Below are 27,255 nucleotides of genomic sequence, written 5' to 3' on the forward strand. Positions count from 1 at the left end.
AGTTTCCCAAGCAAAGGAATTGCTTAACAGTTGTTTTAAAAAACAAGTAACAGCAGCTAATGAGCCAAATATTTCAAGTACTAACAGTGGGGAAAATTTCATGGGTTAACTGAATTTTGTAAAAAAAATGCAAACTGAAACAATTACTTCCACAGTCCTACCTGTGTGTATTCTAACATGTCGTGTTAACTGACTCGGTTTCTGGAAAGACTTTCCACAGTGAGGACAGGAATAGGTAAACCCACTTCTGTCAATGTTTCTGTTGTAAGATCTGGTACTTGATGCCCTGCCATTTAAGAATGAATAAATAAATAAATAACATTAATATTATTAAACATCATTGTGAGGAGGCTTATTTTACCCCATACAGTGTAAATTTGATGACAAAATATAGTAACAACTGCAACAGTTAAAACCAAAGTCTTTTATGATACTAAGTAGGTACAAGAACCAAGAATTTTAGTCATTTCTGTAATAAAACTGACACATTTTAAAGGCTCTCTAGGGACATTTTCACGGAAATTTTTTTTCCAAAAATATACAATGATTTCATAACTTCTATTTTAATGGGAATTTTCAATTCTGTGTAACTCCATTTCTTTTGCCTGAATGTAGCAAGACTCGCATTCTTAACTAGAATATCAAGATCTCATGAACTAGAGTACCAATGCTGTTATTGAAGTTAACAAGGACAAGAATTCAACAGCCCAAATATTCACCACTCCCCTCAAACACAAACCACAATCTCCACAGAGACATAGTACCATCTATAAATCAAGCTAATTATTTCAATAACTGCTGAAAAACATCAACAGCAATGTGGAGAAGTAACATCTGATTTTATGCTGCAAAGAAGGAAAACCAAAATCCTAGACCTTACAGACCACCCCAACACAGCTAAACAAGTAGAGACTAGGAGGCAAACTATTTTGGTATCTGGAACACTCCACATTTTTCACAGTGCCTGATTATCTACACTTATACAGTAATCCAGTATTGCTTGGAGCTAACTGATACTACACAAATTTAGATACCTGGTGTTTTACTGAACAACTGAAAGAATTAGCTAATGTGGGGTACATGTGCAAACTTCACCACCAACTTGAAAAACAAGCTGGTGTAGCAATGTAACAAATAGCAGGGAAGTGGCAGCCTGTTCTGTAACACAGGCAATCATTAAACTTCTGCTCAAATGCTGCATATACTCCCAGAACAGAGATATTCAATGTATATTTAAAGAAAAGCACCTTTTCCCTGCCAGGTACTTCAAATAAACATTACATCCATTTTTAAACTCTTTTTACACTCTTGCAGAGGGAGCACAGAGCATGGGTAATTGATTTTGGTTTACAAGTAAACTGTGTCTACTAAAATTCACTAAGTATCCAGAGTAAAGTTGACAGAAGAATAAAAAGGAAAAAGAACAGTAAAAATATTACAACCCCTTCTTCCTATCTCAGGACAGATCTAGGCCAGCCTGACTGTCAGAATACATTCTTTGATGAGCAACATCATCTGTTTCAACTATAGCTGCAGCACTATATGTAATTTGGAAGCAATTGCAGGGACAACCTTTAAAGATCAGATCACCTTCTGAAGGATTTAATCATTTAGAGCTATGATGACAATTTTATTTTTAGTAAAAGGTAGATTCCAAATTTTAAATTCTAACTTCATAATAGCTTTCCATTCAAACAGTTCAGAGACAGAACAAGCACCTTTTGGGGAAGGGAAAGCACAACCAGTCTATTCAAAAAATGTAAGGGAAAAAAGCTCTTCCTAATTTTAAAACCTAAAAAATATCTGCAAATTATTTTAAACTGAAAAGCAGGAATCAAACTGATGTGTGCCTTTGAACTTTAAATAGAATGTATACAGTCAAACAAGTTAGATCAAACACTAACTTTTCATAATTCATCAATTCGTCTTTCCATATTCAACAATACAAGAAAATGTCAACTTAAAAAAAAACCAAAACAAATATCCACATCTTTCAAGATAATTTTTACTGAAACACAAAGTCTAAGCTACATTAGCTTTGTGATGACGAGGAGCAGGATCACTTATGCAATTCATTAACCTGGCTCACATGCATGAATCATCGAATGGTTTGGGTTGGAAGGGACCTTAAAGATCAAGATTCAACCTCCCTGCCTGGGCAAGGACACCTCCCACTAGACCAGGCTGCAAAAGGCTTCATTCAACCTGGCCTCAACAGGTGGGGGCATCATGATGGGGTATCAACAACCTCTCTAGACAACCTATTCCGGTCTTATTACCCTCATTTTTTCCTAATATCTAACCTAAATCAACCCTCCTTCCATTTAAAACCATTACTCCTTAGTAAAGCACTGTTATGGACAGCAGCAACATAACATGCTTCTGATAAACAAGGTCAGTCTCGCATAAGGAAGCTCTGAAACCCAAAATCAATCTATGTTTAGGAAAATAAACATGTGCCTACCACACCTGCTGAATCAAATCCCCCTCCTCAGCTGGACAGCAGAGAGAAAATGTATCAAAAGACCTCTGGGTCAAGACAAGGACTGGGAGGGATCACTAACCAATTATCAAGAGCAGAAGAAATTTAACTTGGGGAAATTGGTTTATTACCAATCAAATCAGAGAAGGACATGAGAAATAAAGCAAAAGCTTAAAACACCTTGCTTTCACCTCCCCTTTCCTGGGCTCAACTTCAGTTCCCATTTTCTCTATCTCCTTCCTGCCCTGTTGCTCCTTCCTCCTCAGAGGGAGGAGTCCTCCTATCCTCCCATGCTTCAGTCTGGGGTCCTCCCACAGGTTCTCCCACCAACTATTCCATGACATATTCACTCCTATATTCTTTATTTATTCACCCTAACTTGAACAACAAGAATTATTTTTGTGTGTAACAGTATATGTTCATAGAATTCAATACAAATAGAGCTGTATACTTCAAACCCTCAATTTTCAGTTTGCAAACAGAAATCTACAAGTTTTTTAAAACCTTCTGGAACACAGTAATTAAGATCTTACAATCTGTATCATCTACTAGTAAAAAACAATGGAAATACTGAATATTTCTATTTTTTATGGAAACAGTGTAAAGATTAAAAGATATATCAGCTGTCAAAACTTTAGGATTTCTTAATGTATAAACTAAACCAGCAGAATTTTGTTCTTTCCTTCTTCTGACTTAGAAGTAATTTTTACCTTCCTAAACGTATAGCTAAATTAGAGAGCTGAAGGAAAGAATAAATATTCACTACAAATAAGAACGGCAGTTATTAGGCCTCTTTTTTCCCTTTATTTTGTGCTTTGTCAGATTTACAAGAAACTCATTTCAGGTTGTGAAGACAACCACTTGCAAAATGCAATTAAACCTCAAGTAACAACTTAACTCTTTGCAGAAGGTAACTATTAGGACTTCAGTTACAGGAAATGCTCTGTAAAGTTAATATAAATTTTTTTCACTGTACTGCCATTAGCCTTTAAAATCATAAATCAACACACCAAAAATCACTTTGTATCCAAACAACCTGACTTTACAAATAGTTCACAGACAGAACTATGCTTAGTATGGATGCTTAAATGTGAATACACAGGGCAAATAAAAGGTCTCCAAAAATAAGCACCCACTACAGCAAAGTTTGTTTTTCTTTAAAAAAAAAAACATTTCATAACAGCATTCCAAAGGAAATAAATAATCTGCATAGATCAAGGTACTTTGCTGACTGAAAATGCTACTCCTTTTCCCAACTATCACCATAACAGTAACATCTGCTCATTTTGTTACAATTCTGTGATTGTCACCTTGTTTTATAGTGAGTTTTCATATGTTCCTTTAGTTGTGATGAAGTTTCAAATTCCTTTTTGCAAGACTTGCAGCTGTGGACCCTACTGCCTGCCAATTCCTGACGATGTTCTTCCATGTGTATGGACAGCTGACTCTGTAAAGTAAATTCATCTCCACACTCTGAACAGATAAGATTCTGAAAGAGAGAATAGAGACTGATTTTTCAAAAGATTCCCAAACAGCAGTACACATGCACAAACTTTGCTCAAGGAGTTGAATATATCCTTCTATGGACACTGGCAGCTGGAAGCTAGCAGCAACAGAAATATACAACTGAAAAAAGTTTATGAGCCCCATAACACAAATCATGAGCAATAATAACTGCAAGCTAATGGTAATATTTATATTTTAAGAAACTCCACTGAAACTGAATTCTGAAAAAGTTTATATACGGTAGCAGAACCAATCAGTTATGTAACATCCTTACCACTGCTCCTTATTTCCTTGGTACATTCATGAACTTACTCATAAGCCATTACACTATGGTCTATATACACATTTGTAAAAAATAATACTTCCTAATCAAAACGCTCTTAGCTGTAGATTTAGGGATTTTGCACTTCTACTGGTTACAATTATATAGATGGTAATTTATTTATTCACAGTAATCCCACCTCAGTATAATCAGAAGTTATTATTTCAAGTTATTTTCACAGAGAAGACATAAAAAATAAATATGGATGCAATGTTTTTGACAGGTATTCCTTCAATCTCTTAATTTTACTGTTTTAAACAAGTCTCTTTCCATTTATATTGGCATACCATGCCATTTAGAATGGAAATTATACTTGTAATTTTTACTGCAAAAGCATTGCCATTGCTCTGAAATTCATAGAAAGAATCAAAGTCAAATATAATTTCAATGAGAACTATAAACTCGTCATTTATTTTATTTCCTATTGCTTTTCAAAACCATTAGTTTTAGTATTCAGTGTACCTTTATTTTACAACATCTAAGCAGAATTAGGATTAAATGTCTAAAAATATTCACTGTCTCTGGCAATACATCTGTTACATGTTCCTTACTGCTGTGCAGAACTCCAGTTTTTCTCGGATCATTTTGCAGTAATTGTGATTATCACTGCACAGGGAAACATTTTATCCTACTCCCTTTATTTTCCTCCTTGAATGATCGAGAGAAAAAAACAAAAAACAGAAACCAACATTCATTTAAATAAAGATATTGTCCAGAATCATTTAATCAAGCTGAATACATCTAAGCAGTATAATTTTTTAAATTATTGACAGTAAACTTATTGAAAAAGTTAAAAAAACCAAAAAATAAAACCCCTGCAATATGCAATTTTGCCAGATGACATTTCCACAGAAACCCTTAAAATTCTGAGGTGAAGTGACTTGTTTAGCTTAACCTAAAGATCACTATAATGGGACTCAAGGTACAGTGTGGAATGCTAAATCTTAATTTTTTTCCAGGATCTACATTCAAATCTGAGTAAGACTACTTCTTGTTGAATTACTACACAACAAATTTTGTTTATGACAATCGTTTCATACAAGTTGGGAAAAATTATCTGAAGCTTACAATGCATAATATACCAAGGTCATGGACCCCAAAACTGGGAGTTAGGCAATCACTCCTCAGACACTTTTCAGACACATTTCTATGATATCAAGTTGTAAAAAGAGTAGTCCAAGAAGTATCTGAGACACTGAAATTCATGTGTTTTTATTAATTACTGCAGAATTTGCTGAAGGAAGGCAAAGTCATAGCAAAAAAGAAAAACTGTACAAAACAACCAGCAATACATCAAGTCCAATAGCCTCTCTGTGGAATAGGCAGTACCAGATGGATTTTTTTTGCCCCCCAAGCAAACAAAAAGTCCAGCAGCACACACAGAACAAGTTGCATACTGTTAACTGGGTAAACTCACCTTCTAATACTGGACATAAGGGGCTCTTCATATATTGCTAGATGTATTCCCAAACTAAAAAATAATTTTCTAAAGCTTTGTTTATCTAATCTGACTGCATTAACTATCTTTAGTTATCAGTGAACATTCTTAAAAAAACAACAAAAAAACCCCAAAAAACCCCAAAACAAACCACAAAAATTTCACCTTGTGTCCACAGAATACCATGTTTAACTTTTTAAACTTAGTAACATCTTCCTAAAGCCCAAAAAACCCTCATGCCCATGGTGAAAGATACCTTAGCAGATCACATGCAATAAATTAATCTTTTTCAACATTTTATTTAGCATTCCTCTTTCACCAGGTCAAAAAGTGGCAGTGGATATATCATCCATTTCCTCAGTGGACACATGAACCCTCTACAAGATGCTACCTATTTACACAAGGTATGTTCTTTATCACCTCTTAAGAGAGAGCTACCTGAAAAGCAGGGGTTTCATGTTTGTTGTGGTTTGGTTTTTTTTATTACACTTTTTTTTCATATATAGATCACCAAAGAAAGTGAGGAGAAAAGTTAGTCTCATGTAAGCTTGATTTCAAAAGCCCCAAATATTCCTTCTGCATCTTCTCACAGGAGCAACCAGTCATGAAAATCTATGTTTCAACAGACACATACACCCTCCCAAACATAACTGGAGAGCTCAAGAAGCTAACCACACAAGTTTCTCTGAAACCATCTGTAGATGTAGATGCAGCAGTTACCCAAAATTCAGCTTCGTGCAGCAATCTCAAATTCTGTGTATGTCCCCGAAGTGAGTACTTATTTTTTGCTGTTTTCAGATTTTCAACCCTTTTAACAGCAAAAGTAAGAAAAGCAAACAGAAGTGAGAATGCACTCCACTGACAACTTAGCTTCTTACCCTGTATATTATGAAAAACTCCTGAATGAAAGCTAGTGCCATCGTGCAGACCCTCTGCTTCAAGTTCAAATTCCAGCTCTCCTACAGGCTCTATGCGTAACAACCGGGAAAGCCTTTCCTGAAACTCTCTGTGAGTGAACTGTTACCTTCATCTTATCCAGGATTACAGGGTATTTTAATAATATATTCATTAGCAATTGAAAGGTGTTCATACTCATAAATTTCATTTTCAAGCTGCAAATTCAATTTTAAATTGAAAGGCATCAAACAACCTATTCTTCTGACATCTGCACCAAGTATCAATATCATAGCTGTTGAAGTGTATGGAAAATCACTTTTTGATAGAAATTAATACTAAAATCTCTCAGGAATCTTTCTTGATGCTCAGTTTCCTTATTCTGACATTTTTAGCAATCATAAATCAAGTTCCCTGAATAAACACCAGTTAAGCTATGTATCATAGATACATTAACATGCAACAAAATTGTACTCAAGTATTCTCATTTTAACTTGGTTGTGTAGATTATAAAAAATTAACTGATAACAAGATTGAAGAAGAAATACATTCTCTACAGATGGCATTCTCTGCCTGGTTTAGGGAAAAATGTGAGCAGGACTATAATCTCAAACCTCCTGGTCAAAGCTGCTGTAAGCTGGCAGCAGTTGGTATGGAGAAACAACTGTTATGAACAGAGCTCTGGTGATAAAAGTACATTCTTGACTCAGCTCCAATTCTCCAATGCAAACTGCAATTTTATAAAAACCTTCACACATGAGACAATTGCATGATTGAAAATTTGGTATTTTGGGCACTAATATCAAGTCTGGCAAGGGTAGTAATGCAGTAATAACTATGAAGTGTGCAAAATAAGACTATGTACTGACTGACAGATAAGAATTTAGCCAATGCCTTAAAAAAATGGAAAATTAAATTCTCAGAGGAGAAGGAACAAGAAGTCTTCTCAAGAGAAATAACCATTCATACAAGTAGTGGGATTTCTAGATAGAAAACAATTTCATGATGCAAGAAATAGATAGTGAGAGTGTTTCACCATGACATCTGCCACTGAAAAATGATTACCCTAACTACTACATTTGGGCTTATCAATGTATATAAAGTCAGTCAGGTAATGTTCACATGTATGATACAACATCTATCAAACACACACAGATTCTCTTCATTAGTAAAGACAGGATGAGAACACTTGTTTATATCCAGTTTACTAATTTCTGTCACCATTAGTAAAACAGACTCCTCACTTCATTCTTCTGAATGAGACCATTTACTCAATTCTCCATTCTGGGGTATATAATTATAAGATTAAGTACAACCATTATGACATGTCTTTTCAAAATTCAAATTATGAGATTTAATGAATTACCTCTTCTTTCTCATGTAGCATTATATGAGCTTTCAGACTGGCTACCCTGGAGAATTTCTTGTTGCACACAGGACACGTAGGATCTTCACCATTGTGAGTACATTTATGAAGTGTCAAGTTGAATTCAACATTAAATGACATTGGACACTGGTCACATCGGTGAGGCTGTTTGTTTAAATCACAAAAATAAAGACAAAATTTAATCTTCCCACAAGCTACATATACCCTAGGTGACACACATAACCTCAGAAACCAAAATGCTCAAAATAAAAACGAGCAGTTTAAGTTACCTACATATGATAATGACCTTTCATAATACTAGTCTGAATTATTTTCATTTCTGCATACCTCACTACTGAAAATGGTAATAACAGCATTTCAGGACCATATAAAGGAAGATTGGCAGAAGAATTAAAAGAAAGCAGAGACTCCAAACTGACACTGTCTGAGGAGAGTCAAGTTAGCAGAAGCAAGGAATGAGCAAGAGATGGAAATAAATTTTCCTACTTTACCTGAGATTGTGAGTTCTCCTTAAACAAATTCCATAATCAAACCAGCAAAGAGCTTAATTTATGCTAGGACTGACTGCTCTTCAGTTGTTAATCTGCACCACCAGTTTTCATTCCTTAAGAGCACCTTCACTACTAGATATAAACACTCTTGCTTAAGTGTGCAACAAAATGGTTTTAACAATATTCACTTCCATTTTTTATATATCAACTTTACAAGACTGAAACTTGTCTAAGTATCTTTTTGTATATACTCAATTTCATCTGAACATCCTATTATTTTTGTAAAAACTGATCTGTATCTACAGCTACTTCAAACAGTAATAAAACTATGTACCCATCACACATAGTTTTAGCTTTGTGAAATAGAGAGGAACAGAAATTCAGACTTGTCCAGTCTTAATCACATAACTCAATTTTTCTAATTTTTTCACTAATTTGATTTTTAAGCTGCTAAAGTGGTCACAATCATCGGCTAACTTATAACTACACAACTAGATTAGGTTGTCTGACATTATTGAAAACAGCTATGAGACAAATATATAATATATATCCAGTTAATAGATATATGCATTACTTTCTTTTTATTGCTTATGTGTGGAATCAGTTTGCAAATTAAACTAAACAAAAATCATATATTTCCTCATTTCCCTGAATATTTTATAAATCAAAGAAAATTTTAAAATGGTAAATGGCATCAAAAAATATGAGAAAACATGAAAGAGAAACCTCATTAAATTCTGAGGTTCCCAAGTAGTAATGATTAGCGATGCAATTAAAAAAACTTTAAAGTGATGTCTTGTGTTAGATTTACTTGTCAGCATATGAACATATCACTATACACTGTCATTTTCTAAGGTGATATCTATTAAAAATCTACTAAATATCATACCTTGTCATTTTGCTCATGATCCCTCATGTGGCGCTGGAACTGGGTCTCTTTTAAAAAAGACAGCAAACAGATCTCACACTTTCGGGAGTTAGGGACTTGGCAGGGAAAATTAGCCTTCTCTCTATTTGGTGTCAGAACATCATCTGCAAAACAAGCATGGAAACATTTGTATGAAGTCACATTCCGTTTACTTACTGTTCTAAAAACCAGAGTTCTTTCAAATAGAAACTATTCAAACTCCTGTAAATTTTGCCTTATACTAGATTCTAACTTCACATGATCTTGAAGAACTTGGCCATAAACATTACTGCTTCCACTGACACAGATCAACAGAGTGCATCCATCCCTCTAACTGCCAGTCACTAAAGAGATAAATAATTACCTTTTCCTAGTAATTTGAAATAAATTCTCTCTGTTTAATAAACACCCATCAAGTTTGCAACAAAATAAAATGCTACTAAATACACTAGTAGGACTGAGATACTGACAGGGGTTACTTTCATAACATTACACTGCCTGTTTCTAAAAAAAGCTTTTTAACACAGCACAGTCAGCAGTTCTCACTACACAGATTTTCTGCTGTCCTACACTCCTCTCTTTTCTTTTTCAGAAAAATTTCAGCATCTTCTCTTTCTGACAATGTACAGTCTTTGTTAGTTACCTTTAAAGTTGTAAAGCCAACATCAACATTTCAAACAATTGATATGCAATAAACTGCAAGTCAAACTGAGTGCACATAAATTCAATGGAAAAAAAGGTATTTTTTTTAAACAGACACAGCCTAAGCCCATAAAGATTTCTCATTTTGAATTCCTACAGTCATACAACTTCCGACGCACAAGTTGCGCATCTCTATATCCTCCTGCTCAAATAGATAAAGTAATAATAATAAAGATAATTAAGATACAAGGAAACTATTAATCCAAGTAAATTAAATACATTTTTCACTTGAGAAGATACCGTATTACTAAGGAAGTAATCTTTAAGAAAAATTTTAAGAAAAGCAATTAGCAGGAAAGGTTAAAACATGTAATATCACCCAAAACAGTATTAACAAAATTAAAATTGATTCATGCTGCAGATGAAGAGAAAAAAAAAAGCATAGAATGCAGTTTCAAATACTGCAACAACTCAAAAAAGTACATTAACCATAGAATTCTACAGGATGGGGAAAAAAAAAAAAAAAAAAAAAAAAAAAGGAAAAGGAATATTGGAATATTTGTTTAATTATCCAGACATGCAAGGCCCAATTTTTACCTTTAAGAAAGTGAGGACTTCTCACCATGTTCTCAAGAGTTAGACACAGGAAGTAACACAGCTAGAAGTTTACAGCATCCTGTTTACATTTCCTCAGAGGATACCGAAGATTATGATTCATACAGTATTTTTGCTCAGTACAGCATCTGAATCAAAGTCCTGTCTCATTTAACAGACTACTTAAAAAAAATAAAATAAAATCATTCTCTTACATCCACACTACCTTTTTTTTTCCTGATAAGATTTTCATAAACAAACGTAAAGAGCCTGTAGTTGAGGAAGACCTAGGAAACATTTCTCCACATGATATTTTGTGGGAGAAATCACAACTAAAAACAATGCTCTGGGGACTTACACTTCCCATTCTGGACAAAGTCACTCAATAACTTTTGCAAAGTTTGGTAATACACCTTTCCGTTAGAGAGAAATACTTTGTATCACAATCTTTAACATGTATAAACAAATCTTTACCCATGTAAACTTCAACCTACTGCATTCTTTAAAAGCTGTAAATTCATAGTGTATGCAGACACTATCAATAACACTTCTGAATCAATCACAGTTCTTCAAGAGTTGAAAAGCAAAGCTTTAATTACAGGACACCGTCCTTTAAGTGTCCTTGTGATAAATGTGTCTGAGGAGAATAAAGGGCACCACCCCAGTTTCTGTAAATATCAGCATGACAAGAAAAAGCAGGGAAAAAAATATCTATTCTAATACTTGGACTATATGAAACGTAATGCAAGAAGTTTTCCTTTCCCCTGGAAAAGGGAGTAGTTGTTCAACCCCAACAAGGCCTGACCTCTCACTTGATACTGACAACTGAAAAATGATCCAATCCATTACTTTGGAAAGGCCTTTAAATCTTCTCCATGAACCAAAGAGATTATTATCTTTAAACTTTCACTCTTGAGATCAAAGACACCAGAGAACATAGAAAAACAATGCCTAAGCAACTGAAATAGTGAAAGTGTAACTATGAAATAATCAAAGAGGCAGCCCTTCCCTAAAATCTGAAACATAGAACAAGTAACATGTTCACTCATGTCTGAATAACATCACCAAGTGAGTTTTAGGTCAATAACATATTTTTACTTATTTATTTATTTATTGAAACTTGTATCAGATCTGTATCATCTGCAAGACTGATTAATCTACAAGCTATGAATTTTCTTCCGGAATTAAAAAATGTTTATATTAAATGTATCTTAATGAAAGAAAGAAAGAAATTCCCTAAACTTTGGGAAATGAGGAGTTCAGTACATGGTACACCTTGTATTGAAGCATCAGGAGATTCTCAAGACTAATCCATGGGTGGCCATAACCCCTGAGCTACCTGCAAGCCTTTCTGCCTTCCTAAAGGCCCTCAGACTCCAAGGAAGAAGAAACAGAAGGCACATATTTACAAAATTCATTGCCTGTGACTGTAACACGTTAAAAATTACTCTATCAAAAATTTGTAACTCTTTCCAAAGCCAAATCTTACAAGTTTTTTCATCCTATCTTCCCTATTGCTAAAGAGCAAAAAACTTTTGGGAGTGAGGACTGCACCCTAGAATCAGCAACTGGACTGTGAGGTCCAGCTGAACTTGGCAGGGGACTCTTCCTACATTAAATTCTTAAGGATAAGGCACAGCAAACCCATTCAGTTTGGAGTCTAGCAATTTTTAAATGCTCAACTATTGGAATATCAGGTTGAAGACTGCTCTAAGTAGCTACAGCAGGTAGGAATAGAGAAACAGATTAGTTTGGATTTAAAAGAAATCTGAAAGTTCAGTTGTTTCACTTTCACTCAAAGGGCAAGACTGAGACCTAACACAGATTAAAATTAAAACAAATTTGTTTAGTCATTAACATGATGCCTGAAGTAGCTTAAGGGAAAAATGAGTCTAAATAAACTTTTCTCACTTTTATTCCCATTAAAATAGTTTGGTCCTCTATGCCCAGCCAAATTCTGAGTTGCACAGTTCCCTTCTATTAAAGATCCAGGAAGTGACTTTTTATTTTATTCTTCCAGTAACAAGGAGAGCATTCAGAATAATATTCCTACGGAAATCATGCAGTTGGCTAACAGCAAGGACAAAACTGGTATGTTGTGTTTAGAATTGCCAAGGCAGAAAAACAGGAAAGACAATGTCAAACTAAAAAAGTAACAACTCATATACAAAATACAGCTCAACTCAAGTGAGCTATATTTTGACTTTTCAGGCAGGTGTCACAGACTCATGAACTATGACTTTAACTGTCAAATTAAAGTTTGACAGACTTAATGAGACAAAGACACTATTTACTTTGATACCTCTATATCATAGCAAGTCAAAGTGTTAACCTGTATTACCATATTTCAGAGAAACTCGCAATAAAACCCATTTACACAATCATCTTTCCTTATACCAGAGGAAAAAATGCTTTTAGGTGAATCAGCTTGGATCATGAAACAAGCAAAGGTCTGCAAAACACCTAATTTATCTTAAAGGCCAATATTTTTAATTGCTCAAAATCATGCAGATGATGCCAGTTCAAGACACTGGCAATGGGATACAGATCCTGTACTTATACCTGCAAATTTGTTCATTTAAAAAAACAACCATCTCCAAACTTTCACTGTCTACCAAAGGGAAGCAAAAAAAATACTGACAGAAGTGACATAGTGTTTGATGGTCCCAATTCATCATTTATCAGGTTAGCAACCCAATCATAAATAACTAACATGGTGCTTAAAGCTCCCAGAAAAAAAAATAGGTATTAGCTACACGGATTAAGCAATCTATTTGGTGTCAGATATACTCAGTCCAGATGAAAACACAAGTCTGGTATGTGTTAATGAACTAAGAATTCCACTCAACTCAATGCAGAATTAAGAGGTTGAGATTTCAGTTACAGAAGACATTAACTGGCTAATCATATAGTGTTAACAAAATCACTGGCAAAAATTGGCATCCATAAACACACACAAAGAGAATACATAAAAGTAGGATCAGAGTAATAAAACTTAAAATAACACAAATATTTTCAATTTTTTGTTCATTACTAAGAGCTTTTTTTATTGAGGATCTCATTCATTGAGTCTGTTTATAGTTTTCCAAGAACTGGAAAACCCCCTGTAAAGTTTCAGATCTACACACTACAGCAAATGATAAACCTCACTGAACAGCTGCAGTTTAAAATATTACCATTATTAAGTGTACAGGCAAAATGTAAAAGCTTTTTTTTTTGTTTTTTACAATTTGCCTATTTGTTTAGTTGTAACATAAGTAAACCCTATTCCATCACAGCTTGAGAGAGACAACCAAGTATAAACACAACTAGAGAGGGAGCACTTAGCTCATTATGCACTGTCAAACACACATTTTGTCTGTATTCTTCAAAGTGCTCCAAAATATCAGAATCAGATTTGCAAACTAGCTATCAATACTAACAGACTTTCAAATTAAAGATGGACTTATTGACATACTCTCAAAGCTATAACCTTCAAGTTCTTTTCAAATTGTCCGTCACAGAGCAGCAGCAATCGAACTTCTGGTCACCTCAGCTACAGACTTCTGTGTTAAAGATTTCTGTGTTACAGCCTTCATGCAAACTTGACCTCAGGAGTTGAGTCAGCAAGCAGGTGCTCTCTGCTATAAGCCACTGATGACAACTCAATGTGGAAGGAGGACAGAATTAGAGCACTCCCAACCATTCCTTCCTTATGTAAGCAGCACTGTGCCTCATGGCAACCCGCGATCCTCTCTGCAAGATGCAGATGGATTCGTTCAGCCATAAAGGCAGCAGAGTCTTACTAGATCCTAAATAGCCTACTTCACATCTGACTCAGAGAACACTGCAAAGACAGCACTCAAGCTTGTGGAATTCACGGATCAAACTTGTCACTGAAGTTAAAGGGCAAGTTTAAGGACAAAAGGGCCTGACCTTATCAAAACCTCTTCAGTAATTTGTGGGTGGATAGAAAGTGGTAGGACAACAGAACAAAGCAAAGACGGCCATAGTGATGTTTCCTCATACTACACTTGAAGTCACAGAACACAAGTGGTTATAAATCATTAAAACATTTTGCTTAGTTCTGCAGTTTTAAAAGAATCAGGCTAGACATAGCTCAGCACTCTTAAACAAAGCAGTAAACACTCGTTGCTCAGGACTTACAATGGGAGGAGCAAGGGAAAGACTCAATTCTCAGTTCATGTATTAGACCAAAAGCCAGAAATCAAACAAGATTTGCTAATCTAAGACAAAGTAGTTTTATTACGTTTTCATCAATAATCAATCTGGAATTTAACACAGTACCAGTTCAGACACTCAGCTTCCAGGAGCACGCTGCTGAGGTGGATGTTCAGGTGCCAATTGCTCAGCAGTTGCCAACACAAAGCAGCTGCAGTCCTCCCTGGACAATAGATGACTCAAGATGTTGCACAGCCACACCAACACACTGCAGGCAGCAGAGAAGCCTGACAGGACATGGAATGAATAGCTCCATTGTAGCTGGCTAGATCCTGAACAGATTCTACTGGGTATGGCTGGGATAGAGTTAACTTTCTCCATAGCAGCCCACGTGATGCTGTTTTAAATTTGTGGCTAAAGCAATGCTGGTAACACACCAGTGTTTTAGCTATTGCTGAATAGCTGGTACAGCATGGAGGCCCTGTTTCTCACTCTGCCCCCACCAGGAGTAGGCTGAGGGTGGGTGAGTGACTGAAGGGGACAGCTGACGCAAATGAACCACAGGGATATTCCCTGCCACGCAACATCATGCTCAAGCAATGCGAACCTGGGGGTAGTCCTTCCAAGGCAGCCTTTGCTCAGAGGCAGACTGAGCATCCCTCTGCTTGTGGGAGGTGGGGAATGTTTGCTTTTGCGTCACTTGGTTGATTTTTTATACTTTTTTCCCCTCATTTATTAAAATGTCCTCATCTCAACTCACAAACTACTTCTTGCTTTTGCTATTCCAGTTCTCTCTCCCACTCTACTGCAGAAAAAAGTGGCTGGCCAGTAGGTGCTTGATTGCTGGCCATGGTCAACCCACCACATAGATACACCATTCACATCATCCTAATCTACACAAAATAAGTGACAATGGCAATTCCATAACCAACTCAGAAAGCTTACTTTAGCATTCAAATTAATATTGCTATATTTATTGCTAAATATTCCCAAGTAGTTACCCTTTTTTGACAGCTGCACATCAATATAACAAGCTAACATTTTCCAGCTGTTAGTTTTCATACGATCTGCATGTTTCATGCTTGAGACCTCGACCCTTCCCTGTGCCTTCACTACGCTGTTAACAGAAATTTAAGAATTACTCATATTATTTGATTTGCCAGATAACTTCCCCCCCCTCGAGATATAAAAAAGCCCAGCTGGAGCAGAAAAATTAAAGAGAAAAAGGCATGAGAGGTCTCAAATAGCAATTTATTTATATATGGGAAAAACGCAAAGGAATAACTGAGGTACGAATGTATGAGTGCAACTGCTACAGGGAGCAAAAATAATGAAGACATGCAACTGGTAGAAAGCTAAGGAGAAAGGACAGAATAAGGCTGAAGTTTTCACAAAACTAGAACTAAAATACAGGCTATTTAACTGTATAGGTTACTGGGGAAAAAGTATAGACATATTTTAAGTACATGGAGGAACTAACGTGGAATTAAAGAACAGTGAAATCAGTGAAAATCTATCTTCTCACTGAGACTCAACATACCCTTCCTTCATAAGCTTAGATTCTGTTACTGCAAAACATGGGATGTACAAACATAAGTGCTATTAATAAACCTTCAATATTATCTTTCCTCAGGCAAAAGTTTCAGCAGTTGCCCCCCCCATATGTTTTAGAATTTACCTATATGTGTCATATTGAAAAAAATTAGCCCATATTGCATAAGCAGCACTACAACCTCTTCATTCTTGCCTATGCAACATCACTGACCTATACTTTTACATGTCAGTCAGAGGTCACCATGTAAGATCCTAGTATACAACTAATAAAATAATCCACGTAAGTCTTCCCTGAATTTATATAAACTGGTGAGTTCAAGTGGCATTTTTTCCTCAATGGTACAAAACTGCAATGTTAAAGACTTAGAAGTTACTTTTCCCTAATTTAATATATCCACAGCCTAACTGATGCTAGGGGACTGACAGACAGCAAACAAAATACATCCTTAAATACAAAATACAGACTTAAAGCTGTATTGCTTTCTCTATGTTTCTTATCTTTGCGTATTTAATATTTACTAATCTTCATATATGAATTCTGCTAAAATTCATGGCCACAAAATACTGCTTTACTTGAACTCATAAAGAAATTCAGTTTTAACTTGTGCAAAAGTAGCCTTTGCATTTAAATGTAGGAAATACACTCTATGCTTAAAAACTGCTTCAGTACACGCTACAAATATTTCAGTTTGCTCTTCAAGGAATTCCTCTTCTGCTATTTGAAAATGACCAGACAGTTGTGAAAGTAGAACACTGGTAATTTCATGTTGCTGCTACTGAAACAATGACAAGCTGTACTGTACTAAATAATAAGGGCCTTCACTATGGGGAAAGAAAACCTAAGGCAAGAGAAGACAACTGAGGGTGCAAGAACAGTATCAGAGTCCTCAAAACCCTTCACATACACATGAAATAACAGAAATAGCAAAGCAGCACCCACCAACTCATGGTAACAACCACATGTTTATTGAGACAAAAGGAAACTCACAAATTATCAGAAAGAACCAGTGACAAAGCCTCAAGTTTTCACAGGACCTACCAGTAAACCTTTACCCACTACAGTAGCTAATAAAGTAGCCACAAAGACCCAAAATATCATTCTGGAGCTATAATGAATATCTTCAAACACTGTATTTTCTTTGGCTATCTAATTGAACAGTAAAAGCATGGTATTTATTTCAACTCCAGCTTAAACGCATCTGTTCATTGCTAAATTCTAATTAAATCAAAAAGTTGAGTAAGATGTTTCATAACAACACCCTTACAATATGAGGTCTGCCATATTTTTAAAAACTTCTCTCAAAGCAAAATCATATTCTAACTCCCAAAATTGTGGGTTTTTCTTTATCTTTTCATTTTTCAGGCACTTTTCCTACGTATTTAAAAGTAGTATCTTCAATTACACTAGTATCTTAAAGAAGGCATACAGAGAATATTTTATGCAAAGTCAGCATGTAACAGCTTGAGGGATTATTACTAAGATGGTATCACTAAAATATCCAAACTTAAATCTGAGAAGAGTATTTGGAAAAGGACATGAGAGAACATACACCAATAAAAACTGAACAGAACAAATGTTCCCCAGTATGTTTTCTTTGTGCTACCTTGCTGCACAGTAGCAGTGGAATTCTCTTCCTAGTGCCTTAGAGACTCCTAAGGGAACCGAGTAAACAGACCTGCCCCTCAGCCCTCCAATGTGGGCAACAAGGCTCAAGAGACTACAGAAAATTCACATGGCCTAAAACTCTTGACAGTTCAAATACTGTCATGCGGATTTACTTAGAACCACAGCAGCCACACTGGAAATTCTGAGGGCACAGACATGAATAATTATTTTTTAACTACTTTCTCAGCTTAGAGGCTATTTCACAAGGACCTGTGTAACTGCGTTATTAGTGCGTTAACACCAACTACGTGTTAAGAGCTGCTTGTCCATTTGTTCTTTAAAAGCACCTGTAAAGAAGAACCATTTTTTTTCCAATGTATCCTCCTTGCTTTATATACATATTCTAAGGTCTCATCCCCAAATTTTCAAAAAGTCAAGAGCCAATGATCTGCTGAACCTCCATAAAATGTTTTGCTATACAACAGGTAACCAGCCAGAGCTAGACTCAAGGAGCAGTAAAACCCCACATTACAGAAGATTAGCTCTTTTAAGCTTCTTGAGGATCATACTGCATACTTCATCCACCTCAAAGGAATCACAGGACAGGCACCCCTGGAGGTCATCTTGTCCAACCTCTCTGCTCAAACAGGACTACCTAAAGGCAGCTGCATATAGATCATTTTCCAATCTCTCTATGGAAGAGGACTCCACAACTTCTTTCCGTAACCAAATCCAGTGCTCAGGCAACCTGACAGTATAAAAGTGTTTCCTTAACACTCAACCAGAACCTGGTTTTCAGTCAGAACCTTCTGATCTTTCAGAGGGTAATCTGAACAGTTTGATGATGCTAAAAAACAAACAAACAAAAACAACAAAAACCAAACAAACAAACAAAAGAAGACAATTTTGGGAAAATCTGAGCAAGGCAAAAAACCTAACTTAAATAGCAGACATCTGAGGTCAAGATACTGTTTTGGCTACCAGTGCCTAGAGTGGAGATTTCTACCTAACTTACTTAATTTTCCTAAAACAAAGAACATGTTCTACTAACTTGACATGCATGTTGGTTAAAGAAGTCTAAGGAAGATGCCAAACAGAACACTGATTGATCCACCTTTTTTTTCCAAACAGAGCTTTATTAGCATAACCATACAGACTGTATAGCTGCAGAAAGCAAGCAAAAGATACAAAGTATTGTAGTGAACCACTACTTTCTAAATAAAATCCCTCCTGCTAAAGGTGAAACCTAAGGAATTCACAGCCAGTTTTCAAATTTTGCCAGCCTGTATGTGAATGGGTCAAAAAGGCAAATGTCCTGAGAACAAAATTCTCAGACTGAAGCTGTCCTGCTCAGGCAGAGTTTATTAATTCATGATGTTCTTTTACCTACATCTAAGTGAAGGAGAAAACATGATCCTTCCCAACACTGACTTTGCTGCTTTTCCAAACTGATGAGATCTCCAGAATCTGTAATATTTGCCTCTGCAGGGCATAGTCCTTTCAACTGCAGACTGCTCAAGTCTCTGAACCTCCCTAGTAGCCCTAGAACCTGTTATTTTAAACTGCTGTCCACAGTCGAACTCCTTCCATGAAATGATTTTGTTAATAAATTAGAAAAATTATTTCAAAATATTAAAGGTATTTTAAAAATCAAACTATGGTCAAACTCACACTAAGTCCTATCAGCCACACCTCTTACCTGTCACAGGATCTAAGATCAAGGTCCAACTAAAAGCAAAAGGGATACAGCTACGAGGCATGTTTTATGGACAGTTTGTCTCAGTCTTCTTCTTTTTCTCATTCACACAATGTGCCATTATCACAGGAGCTTACATGTGTGATACATGTGTACTCTTGTAAGAACTAGTAGGGAATTAAGTAGACATTTTAACTGAAAAAAGCTCTTGAAAAACCCTCAGCATTCAAAAATGCAAACAGACAAAGATTCTTTGGGGCCTTCTTTAAATACTTATTATTTAGCATTCAAAAGCCAAGATCAACAGCTCCAGAAAAAAAACAAACAAAATATAATAAAAACTTCTGGTAGGAACCTGTGGCCCATTTGGCTTTCCATACTAAAGAAAGCATTTTATCCAACTTCTCAACACTCATGTAACAGTACACCATTATTTTTCCTTTGCGTGGCAGCACATTTCAATTCTACAAGAAGTATTCTACAGCAGGCTCACCTACGCATTACCCTTGAGCAGTCAAAGCTCATATGAAAGCATTTAGAATACCAGAATTTTTAAATATATACTTCAAATATTAATTGGTTGACTTTTTGCAACTAAAAGAACCATGGTATTCAAACGTTTTATGAAATCTCTCCCCATTCTATCTGGTAAAAAAATAAAAGTATCTTAACTGCTCTGGCTTGAGTGGAAAGAGAAGTCACTGATAAGGGCCTCAGACCTACCGAATACACAGTATTTTTGCAGTTTGTGAGCTTTATTCGGAGACTTCTCATGCCTCCCCAGTAACAACTGCAGGAATGAATTGCACAAAAGAGCCATAAAACTCACTTGCTACTTACTGCTGTCAAAAAAACCCAAAGCCATCAAACCAACGCTGCCCTGAAACACTCTCTAGACATCAACGACACTAAAATGCAAGCAAGAGTTTAAAAATTGAAGTGTGGGACAGGCCAGTACTAGAAAAAAGCCCAATTCTTTTGTACACATATACTCAACAAAGAGAACGACTATAAGGGTGCTTTCCAAAGCCTCAAAAAAAGAAAGCCCTCCTTCTTGTAATCAGAGAGATAGAAGAACTGAACCTTATTTTCACTCGGTTGATCATCCTTTATTGAAAGCTCTCATTAATTTGGCCTGGGGGTGGGAGGGAGGCAGACGGGGGGGGGAACAGTGCGAGGGGAAGTAACAGAGCGACAGAAGGACTCGGGAGCTTTCCTGTCCTGCCAGCCGCAAGCCCGCTCGGGCTCTTCCTCCGGCCCTCACCAGCTCCAGCCAGTCCGGCGCCGAACCCTGCGGCCGCAGCACTTGCACCACGGCCGGAAGAAACGGAAAGCAAGGCAGCTGGGCCTGGGCCCAGCAACCCCTCACCGCCAGCAGCCTCGCCCAACGACGGGGCGGCAAGCGAAGGCAATGGCCGCGGCCAGCTTGCCCCCGCACCCTCTGCAGGCGAGAAGCCATTGGAGGCGCCGCTTCCCCAAAGGGAGGCGAGAGGCTGCGGGCAGGTGGCGGGGCTCATCCAGCCAAGCAGCTCCCCGGCCCCGCTCCTCCGTCTGGATGGCGGCATGAGCAGCCTCGCCGGGTATCATTCCGCAGGGCCGGGCCAGGCTCCCACCCCTCCGCCCTCTCGCCTATACACTCGCACAATAGACCCGGCCTTCCTCCCCCATATCCGGGGACTATATGCGGAGCCCGCGGAGGCTTTCCGCCTCCTCGCCGCGTCCTCGCATTCCACCCTCCTCCCCCGGGCGCAGATCGCGTTCTCCCGGCCGCGCTGTTTACCTGACTCGGTGACGGCCTCGCTACTCTCCCTGCCGGCTTTGGGAGGCCGCCCCCTCGGCATGGCTGCCCCCTCCCTCTCCCCCTCCCCCTCTCCTTCCCTCCCAGCTCGGCTCCCCCCCCCTCCCCTACGCGCACCCTCCCCCCTTTCCCCCGCACAGACCCTGCCCCCCCCCTTCCCTCCTCCTCCCCTCCCTCCCCCCCCTCAGCGCGCGCACACACACACACTTGGCAACGGCGGAGGAAGCGGCGGTTGGTGAAGGGGTGGATGAGGGGGCGGGGACGGGAGAGCCGACCCGGCCCTACACACGGGCCGCCGGGGCTGCGGTGCTGCGGGGAGGGGAACGGGGAGCGGGGTCGGGCGGAGGGCCGGCGCAGGCGCGCCGGGAGATACCGTGCAGGCGTCGCGGGGCTGGGCGGGGGTAGAAGGAGAAAGGGCGAAAGGGGAAGGAGGGAACTCACGGCATGGGCCGGCGGCGCAGGCGCAATGAGCGCGCCTCGCCAACGCGGGATGGAGTGGGGGGGGGTTGGTGTAGCGGGGGCGGGAGGACCCGAGGAGACGGAGGGGCGGGGAGGCTGCAGCGCATGCGCTGGGAACCGGTAGTGGGTGGGCGGGAGCTGCGTGTGCCGGAGGTGGGGCGGGGGGTTACATCCGGGTATATCGAGCTGCGGGGAGGGGGATGAACGGGCGTGGAGGCGTCCGTCTGGCTAGCGGTGGAGCTGGGGTTGCCCTTCAGCCCCTCGGGGCCTCCGGGGTTCCTGATTGTAAGAGCCGGGGCGGCGAGTCTGTGTGCAGGTGCTCCAGGGATGAAAGTTTCCTTTCGGAGCATAGGAACAGGCGGGGCGCCCTTCCCTGGAAGGGTGTGTGTGGCGGGGCTGTCTGTGTGCCCTTCCCTGCCTTCCCGTCCTGCGGGATCTCTGGGTTTAGCTGGCGAGATCCATAGGATGCTCACCGGCATCACAGAAGCGCTTTTGTCTCCGGCGCTCGTCCCTGTCAGGGGTTGCTGCTGAAAAATAACCCGGCGGCCTGGGGCCTGCCTGGGTTACGTACTGCGTGTGGAGGTGGTGGGTGGGTGTGTGCGTGTAGCCATCCATCGCTGGATCAATTAATAGCAGGTTTTCCGGGTATCATAAAATGTGATGTTTTATTCAGCACTGGTGAGGCCACACCTCGAGTACTGTGTCCAGTTCTGGTCCCCTCAGTTCAGGAAGGATATCGAGGTCCTGGAGCGGGTCCAAAGGAGGGCAACCAGGCTGGTGAAGGGACTCAAGCACAGACCCTATTAGGAGAGGCTGAGGGAGCTGGGGCTGTTCAGCCTGGAGAAGAGGAGGCTCAGGGGAGACTTCATCACTCTCTACAACTCCCTGAAAGGAGGGGGTAGCCAGGCAGGGGTTGGGCTCTTTTCCCAGGCAACTCTCAGCAAGACAAGAGGGCACGGTCTCAAGTTGTGCTGGGGGAAGTTTAGGTTGGATATTAGAGAGAATTTCTTTATAGAGAGGGTGATCAGGCATTGGAATGGGCTGCCCAGGGAAGTAGTGGATTCTCCGTCCCTGGAGATATTTAAAAAGAGACTGGATGTGGCACTCAGTGTCATAGTCTAGCAACCGCAATGGTGGTTCAAGGGTTGGACTCGATGATCTCTGAGGTCCCTTCCAACCCAGCCAATTCTATGATTCTATGATTCTCTTGCCTGTAATTTGTGTATAGCATGTCTTCTGGATATCCTCTGTATAAAGATAGAGGTATTTTTATTTATAGCTTGTTCCCAGCACTTCTGCCTGTTACCTTTGAATTCACAGGGTTTCAGCTTTTAAAGTGAGATTTTAATGGCACCTCTTTATTGCTCAATAAAACTTTTATTATCAAACACTTGCTTTTGATGAGTGACTTGATGAATCTTTTTTTTCATTATCTCAGTAGTTAACCTCTTTAGGATTCCATAGCTGCTTCTGAGTTACATTTGCTTTTTACATCTTAATTTTTAAATAACCTTGTACAAAGTGTGCATTTCTGTACCAAGAGAACTGCCTTACAGCGCTAGGACCACCTTCTTTGGCTTTGTTTTTGCACACCCAAAGAGTGATTCAAAATCTACTGAGCTAGGTTGCTGCTTAGTTGCCAGCTGTTAAAATGCTGAATTTTGCATTGCTCTCTAGGGTATGCTCTTTTTTGGTTGGTTTTTTTTTTTGTCCCCAGGTCATACAGGACCAACACCTGGCTGGTTTCTTTAGTTCAAACCATACAGTGTTTCAGTGTATTAAAACACATTTAATATGATGTAGGCTTGGTTAAGCAAGCTGGATGGCCCTGTCCTTACATTATCACATTAAGGTCCTTTTCTGTAGTTTCTGCACATCATATTAAGCAGATACTTAAGATGACTGATTAAAAATAATGGCAGGCTGCATACTGGTACCTGTAAACTGTAGTAACAAAACATTACTTGGTAGGTTTTTCATAGCTTAGTGTTAATTACCGCTTTGTCAGTTCATATATCTTGTTCTGTTGGAAAAGTATGGAGCTATTTTTTTTTTCATGAGTTCCAAGTAAAATGCCTTTCAGATAACTAATTAAATGACATCTAAAAACTTGCCTTTAGCTAGCAAATTTAATCATGTCGAAGAATGAAATCAAGTTTTCGGAATGCAGGGTTCCATTTCTTCCTGAAGGCTAAGGTTGGGTAGGCAACATTTAGATTTTTTTCTTCTTTTTCTGTCTACTGGTAAAAAGTACCGTATTTAATTTACTCTGCAGAGGTGCAGCACTGATAAAAATGGAAAGGTGGTCTGTGACCCTTGCCTGGAGCTGCTTTTCAGCTGCCTGCTTGCCTCAGCTCGGCTGTAGGCAAGGAAAAGGCAAAGAACAGCAGTGGCCTCTGGTGGTTATAGGCTGCTTCTGTGCTGAAAATTGAGATTGGTGGTCACTTCAGCAGTAAACGAAACCAAGAAGTGCGTGAGGTGAGGTGACAGTTGTTAATATGATGTAGGTTAGACTTTAGGCACAGGGCTCAAAAACAGAGAACCCTCACTAAACATACATGGAGATACTTTGCGGAAGTTCATTGTGTTAACTACTGATTTTGTTGTAACTTTGTTTTCAGGATATTTTGTTGTTGTTGAGTTCTTCTGCATTAGCATTATGAACTTCAAATCTGAGGTTTTTTTCTCTTTTATAAAAAAATGATACACATTTTACTGGGATGGAAGTGGGATTGTGTGTGCGGGCAGCTTCTGTCTGTACTGGTAGTAATGAAAATTATACCTCATTTTCAAGTCTAACATGAAAGACAACTTTAATTTCTCCTCTGGCTTTTTTACATTATTGTTTTGTACATGCCTTTCAGTTCCCAGCAGCAGTACATACAATCATACTTCATTTTGTAGTGCAAAAGTCTGTGCATCATCTGTTCCAAATTTCTGTGGTACGTTTGTGGTTTCCTATCAGTCTTTTAACATTTCTGCATCACTCTCATTCTGTACAAAACTAGCTCAGCCTAGAAGTGGAAAAGACATCAGATTTTACTTCAGGTCCTCAGGAAGCCTGTAGTACCGGGAGACAGAAGTTTATGAAGAGTATGTGGAAAAGGTATTGAAGAACATATGAAAATAACTTCCTGTTAATAGGGAAATCCAGGGGTAAACTATATGCTGAAAGTACTGTCTTCTGATTTACAGTCATTTTCAGTCTATTGAAACTGATTAAACCTTGTGTAATTTCCCTTTGTGTGACTGACATAATATTTCACCTGCACTTTGTATCTCCTGGAAGAAAGGCACAGCTGAAGCTATTGCTCTACCTGTTAATGAATCTGTTGTCTATATTTGCAGAGATGCTTATGTTTCAAAATAAATAGAACCTGTTGCATTTTGTCAATAATAACCTAACCTACTACAGTTTTTCTTTCAAGTCCCTGGCACTACTTTAGAGGTGCTACCCAGGAAACTTCTCCATTTTGGGGTGTTGCAACCCAGTGCTTTCTTGGATTAGAGAGCAGCAGACCATTACTCATGCTCTGCTGTCCATGTGAAAGAAACATGGGTCTGTTTTCCAGATGGAATCTGTAATGTAATACAGAGAGTGCTAGATGGTTGGCCTTTTAACTCTTTCCACCATTAATTTTATCTGGTATCACTAATTTATAGGAAGAAAAGCAGCTAAAGTGTCAGCCTTTAGAATATGCAACTTTAAGAGTTATGTTTGGGTTTTTTGTAGGGATGAAGAATATAGTGACAGAGTAAGGTTAACACAAGGCCACAGAACAGATTGAATTCTAGGTTTTGCTACCAACTGGTAGTACTAGGTGTGCTACTGGATTTTAAGGCAAACTGATGAACCATCTCAGTTAAGCTACTTACTACATAGGCTACTATTTATTTTTACAGTTGCCAGATCCTTAGTCTTGTAGATGCTATTTTTAGTTGCTTATGGCTTTGCTGCTCTTAAATGGCTGGGACTAAAATTCCCGTGCCAGCTGTATCACTTCATTTTGGGTTTGGTCAAATGGAACAGACTCCTTCTGTTTGTCAGAGTATGTTTCAACCTCTTTTTAAGACAACACAAAAGATTATTTGCTGCACTCACTTGTGAAACCAGTGATTGAAAACTTTGACTTTAACATGAATTTTAAGTCACGATGAGTCCATTACTCTCTCCCAACAAAACCTCGAACTTACTCTTCTTACATATGTTTAAAAAAATTGGGTTAGAATGTGCTCAATAATTTCCATTTTAAGGAACAGACACGTTATATCTCTCTGTCCACATATTCCAAGCAGGGGCAGCACAGTACTTTCCCTGAGTTAAAGCTGTAGGCGTGTAGAAGTCCAGGTTGGCAGATCCCTCCCCAGTTTGCTTAAAACTGTGACCTTGAAATAAGTATAACTTTTGAAAGCTCATGGTTCAGCTTTTGATGAATTGAATTTTTTTCTGTCTCAATGCTCGTAAACTAAAATTTAATGTATTTCTAATGAACGCATTTTTCATCTTAGTTGGCCTTTGGGAAATGACACTTTAGAGAAAAAAAAAATCACAATTATTCCAGCATGATGGGGGTACTGATACACCGAAGTATTTCTGTGTTCAGCCAGAGGTGAGAGAAATAATGGCCACAGCAATATCCGATGTTCACAACATAGTCAGGCTTCCATGCAAGAGTGTTTCAATAGCTATAGCAGGACATTTGCCTGCTGAAGGCATAGAACAGTAAATACACTTAGGACTGATTTGCAACTGTTACCAAAATGAGGTAAGATGTACCAGGAGGAGCAACTTTATTCTTACATGACATAACCTGAACTAAAACCTGCAGTAATGTGGCAACATCAATGAAAACAGTGATATTACATATTAGAATTTGTATTACAATAATAGCAAGAGAATAAACCTGATAAATATTTTGTGTGCATGTAATTGTTGAAATTATGCATTGTAAAAACTGCAGTATACATATGTATAAATTATTTAACTAGTTTTCCAATGTTAAAATACTAATTTTCAAGGAAAAATAAATGTTTTCTGCTTTGCTGGGTTGGTTTGTTAATTTATCAAAGAAAGGATGCCTCCTACTCTTTCTTGGCTTGCTGTTGTATGGATAAAGTATTTGGGGTTTCCAGCCCTGTCAACCAACATGCTACTAAAGGTGCTATTCCAGTGGAAACCAATGTTTTGATTGAAAATTACTACTCTGTAAAAAACTAATGTTTAGACCCACTACAAAAGAAAATAAGTAATGATTTAAAAAGTAAATGGAATTACTGTTAGCCACTTTAATAATATCCCTAAAATTCTCATCCATAAG

At 38.4% G+C, this 27,255-nt stretch overlaps 1 protein-coding gene across 1 annotated transcript in view; it reads right to left on the reverse strand.

The window, feature by feature from the left end:
- ZNF236 (zinc finger protein 236) overlaps nucleotides 1-21,525 on the reverse strand; it is an 80,466-nt gene extending 58,941 nt beyond the window's left edge. Inside the window, exons 1-5 of the mRNA XM_030446023.1 lie at nucleotides 21,461-21,525; nucleotides 9,410-9,552; nucleotides 8,009-8,173; nucleotides 3,793-3,971; nucleotides 162-286 (exon numbers count right to left, since the gene is read on the reverse strand). Of these exons, the coding sequence (XP_030301883.1) occupies nucleotides 162-286; nucleotides 3,793-3,971; nucleotides 8,009-8,173; nucleotides 9,410-9,552; nucleotides 21,461-21,521 (673 nt within the window). The 5' untranslated portion in view covers nucleotides 21,522-21,525. The remainder of the gene's footprint in view (nucleotides 1-161; nucleotides 287-3,792; nucleotides 3,972-8,008; nucleotides 8,174-9,409; nucleotides 9,553-21,460) is intronic.
- Nucleotides 21,526-27,255: the final 5,730 nt, after the last annotated feature.

This window comes from Calypte anna, chromosome 2 (assembly GCF_003957555.1).
Source record: "Calypte anna isolate BGI_N300 chromosome 2, bCalAnn1_v1.p, whole genome shotgun sequence".
NCBI lineage: Eukaryota > Metazoa > Chordata > Aves > Apodiformes > Trochilidae > Calypte > Calypte anna.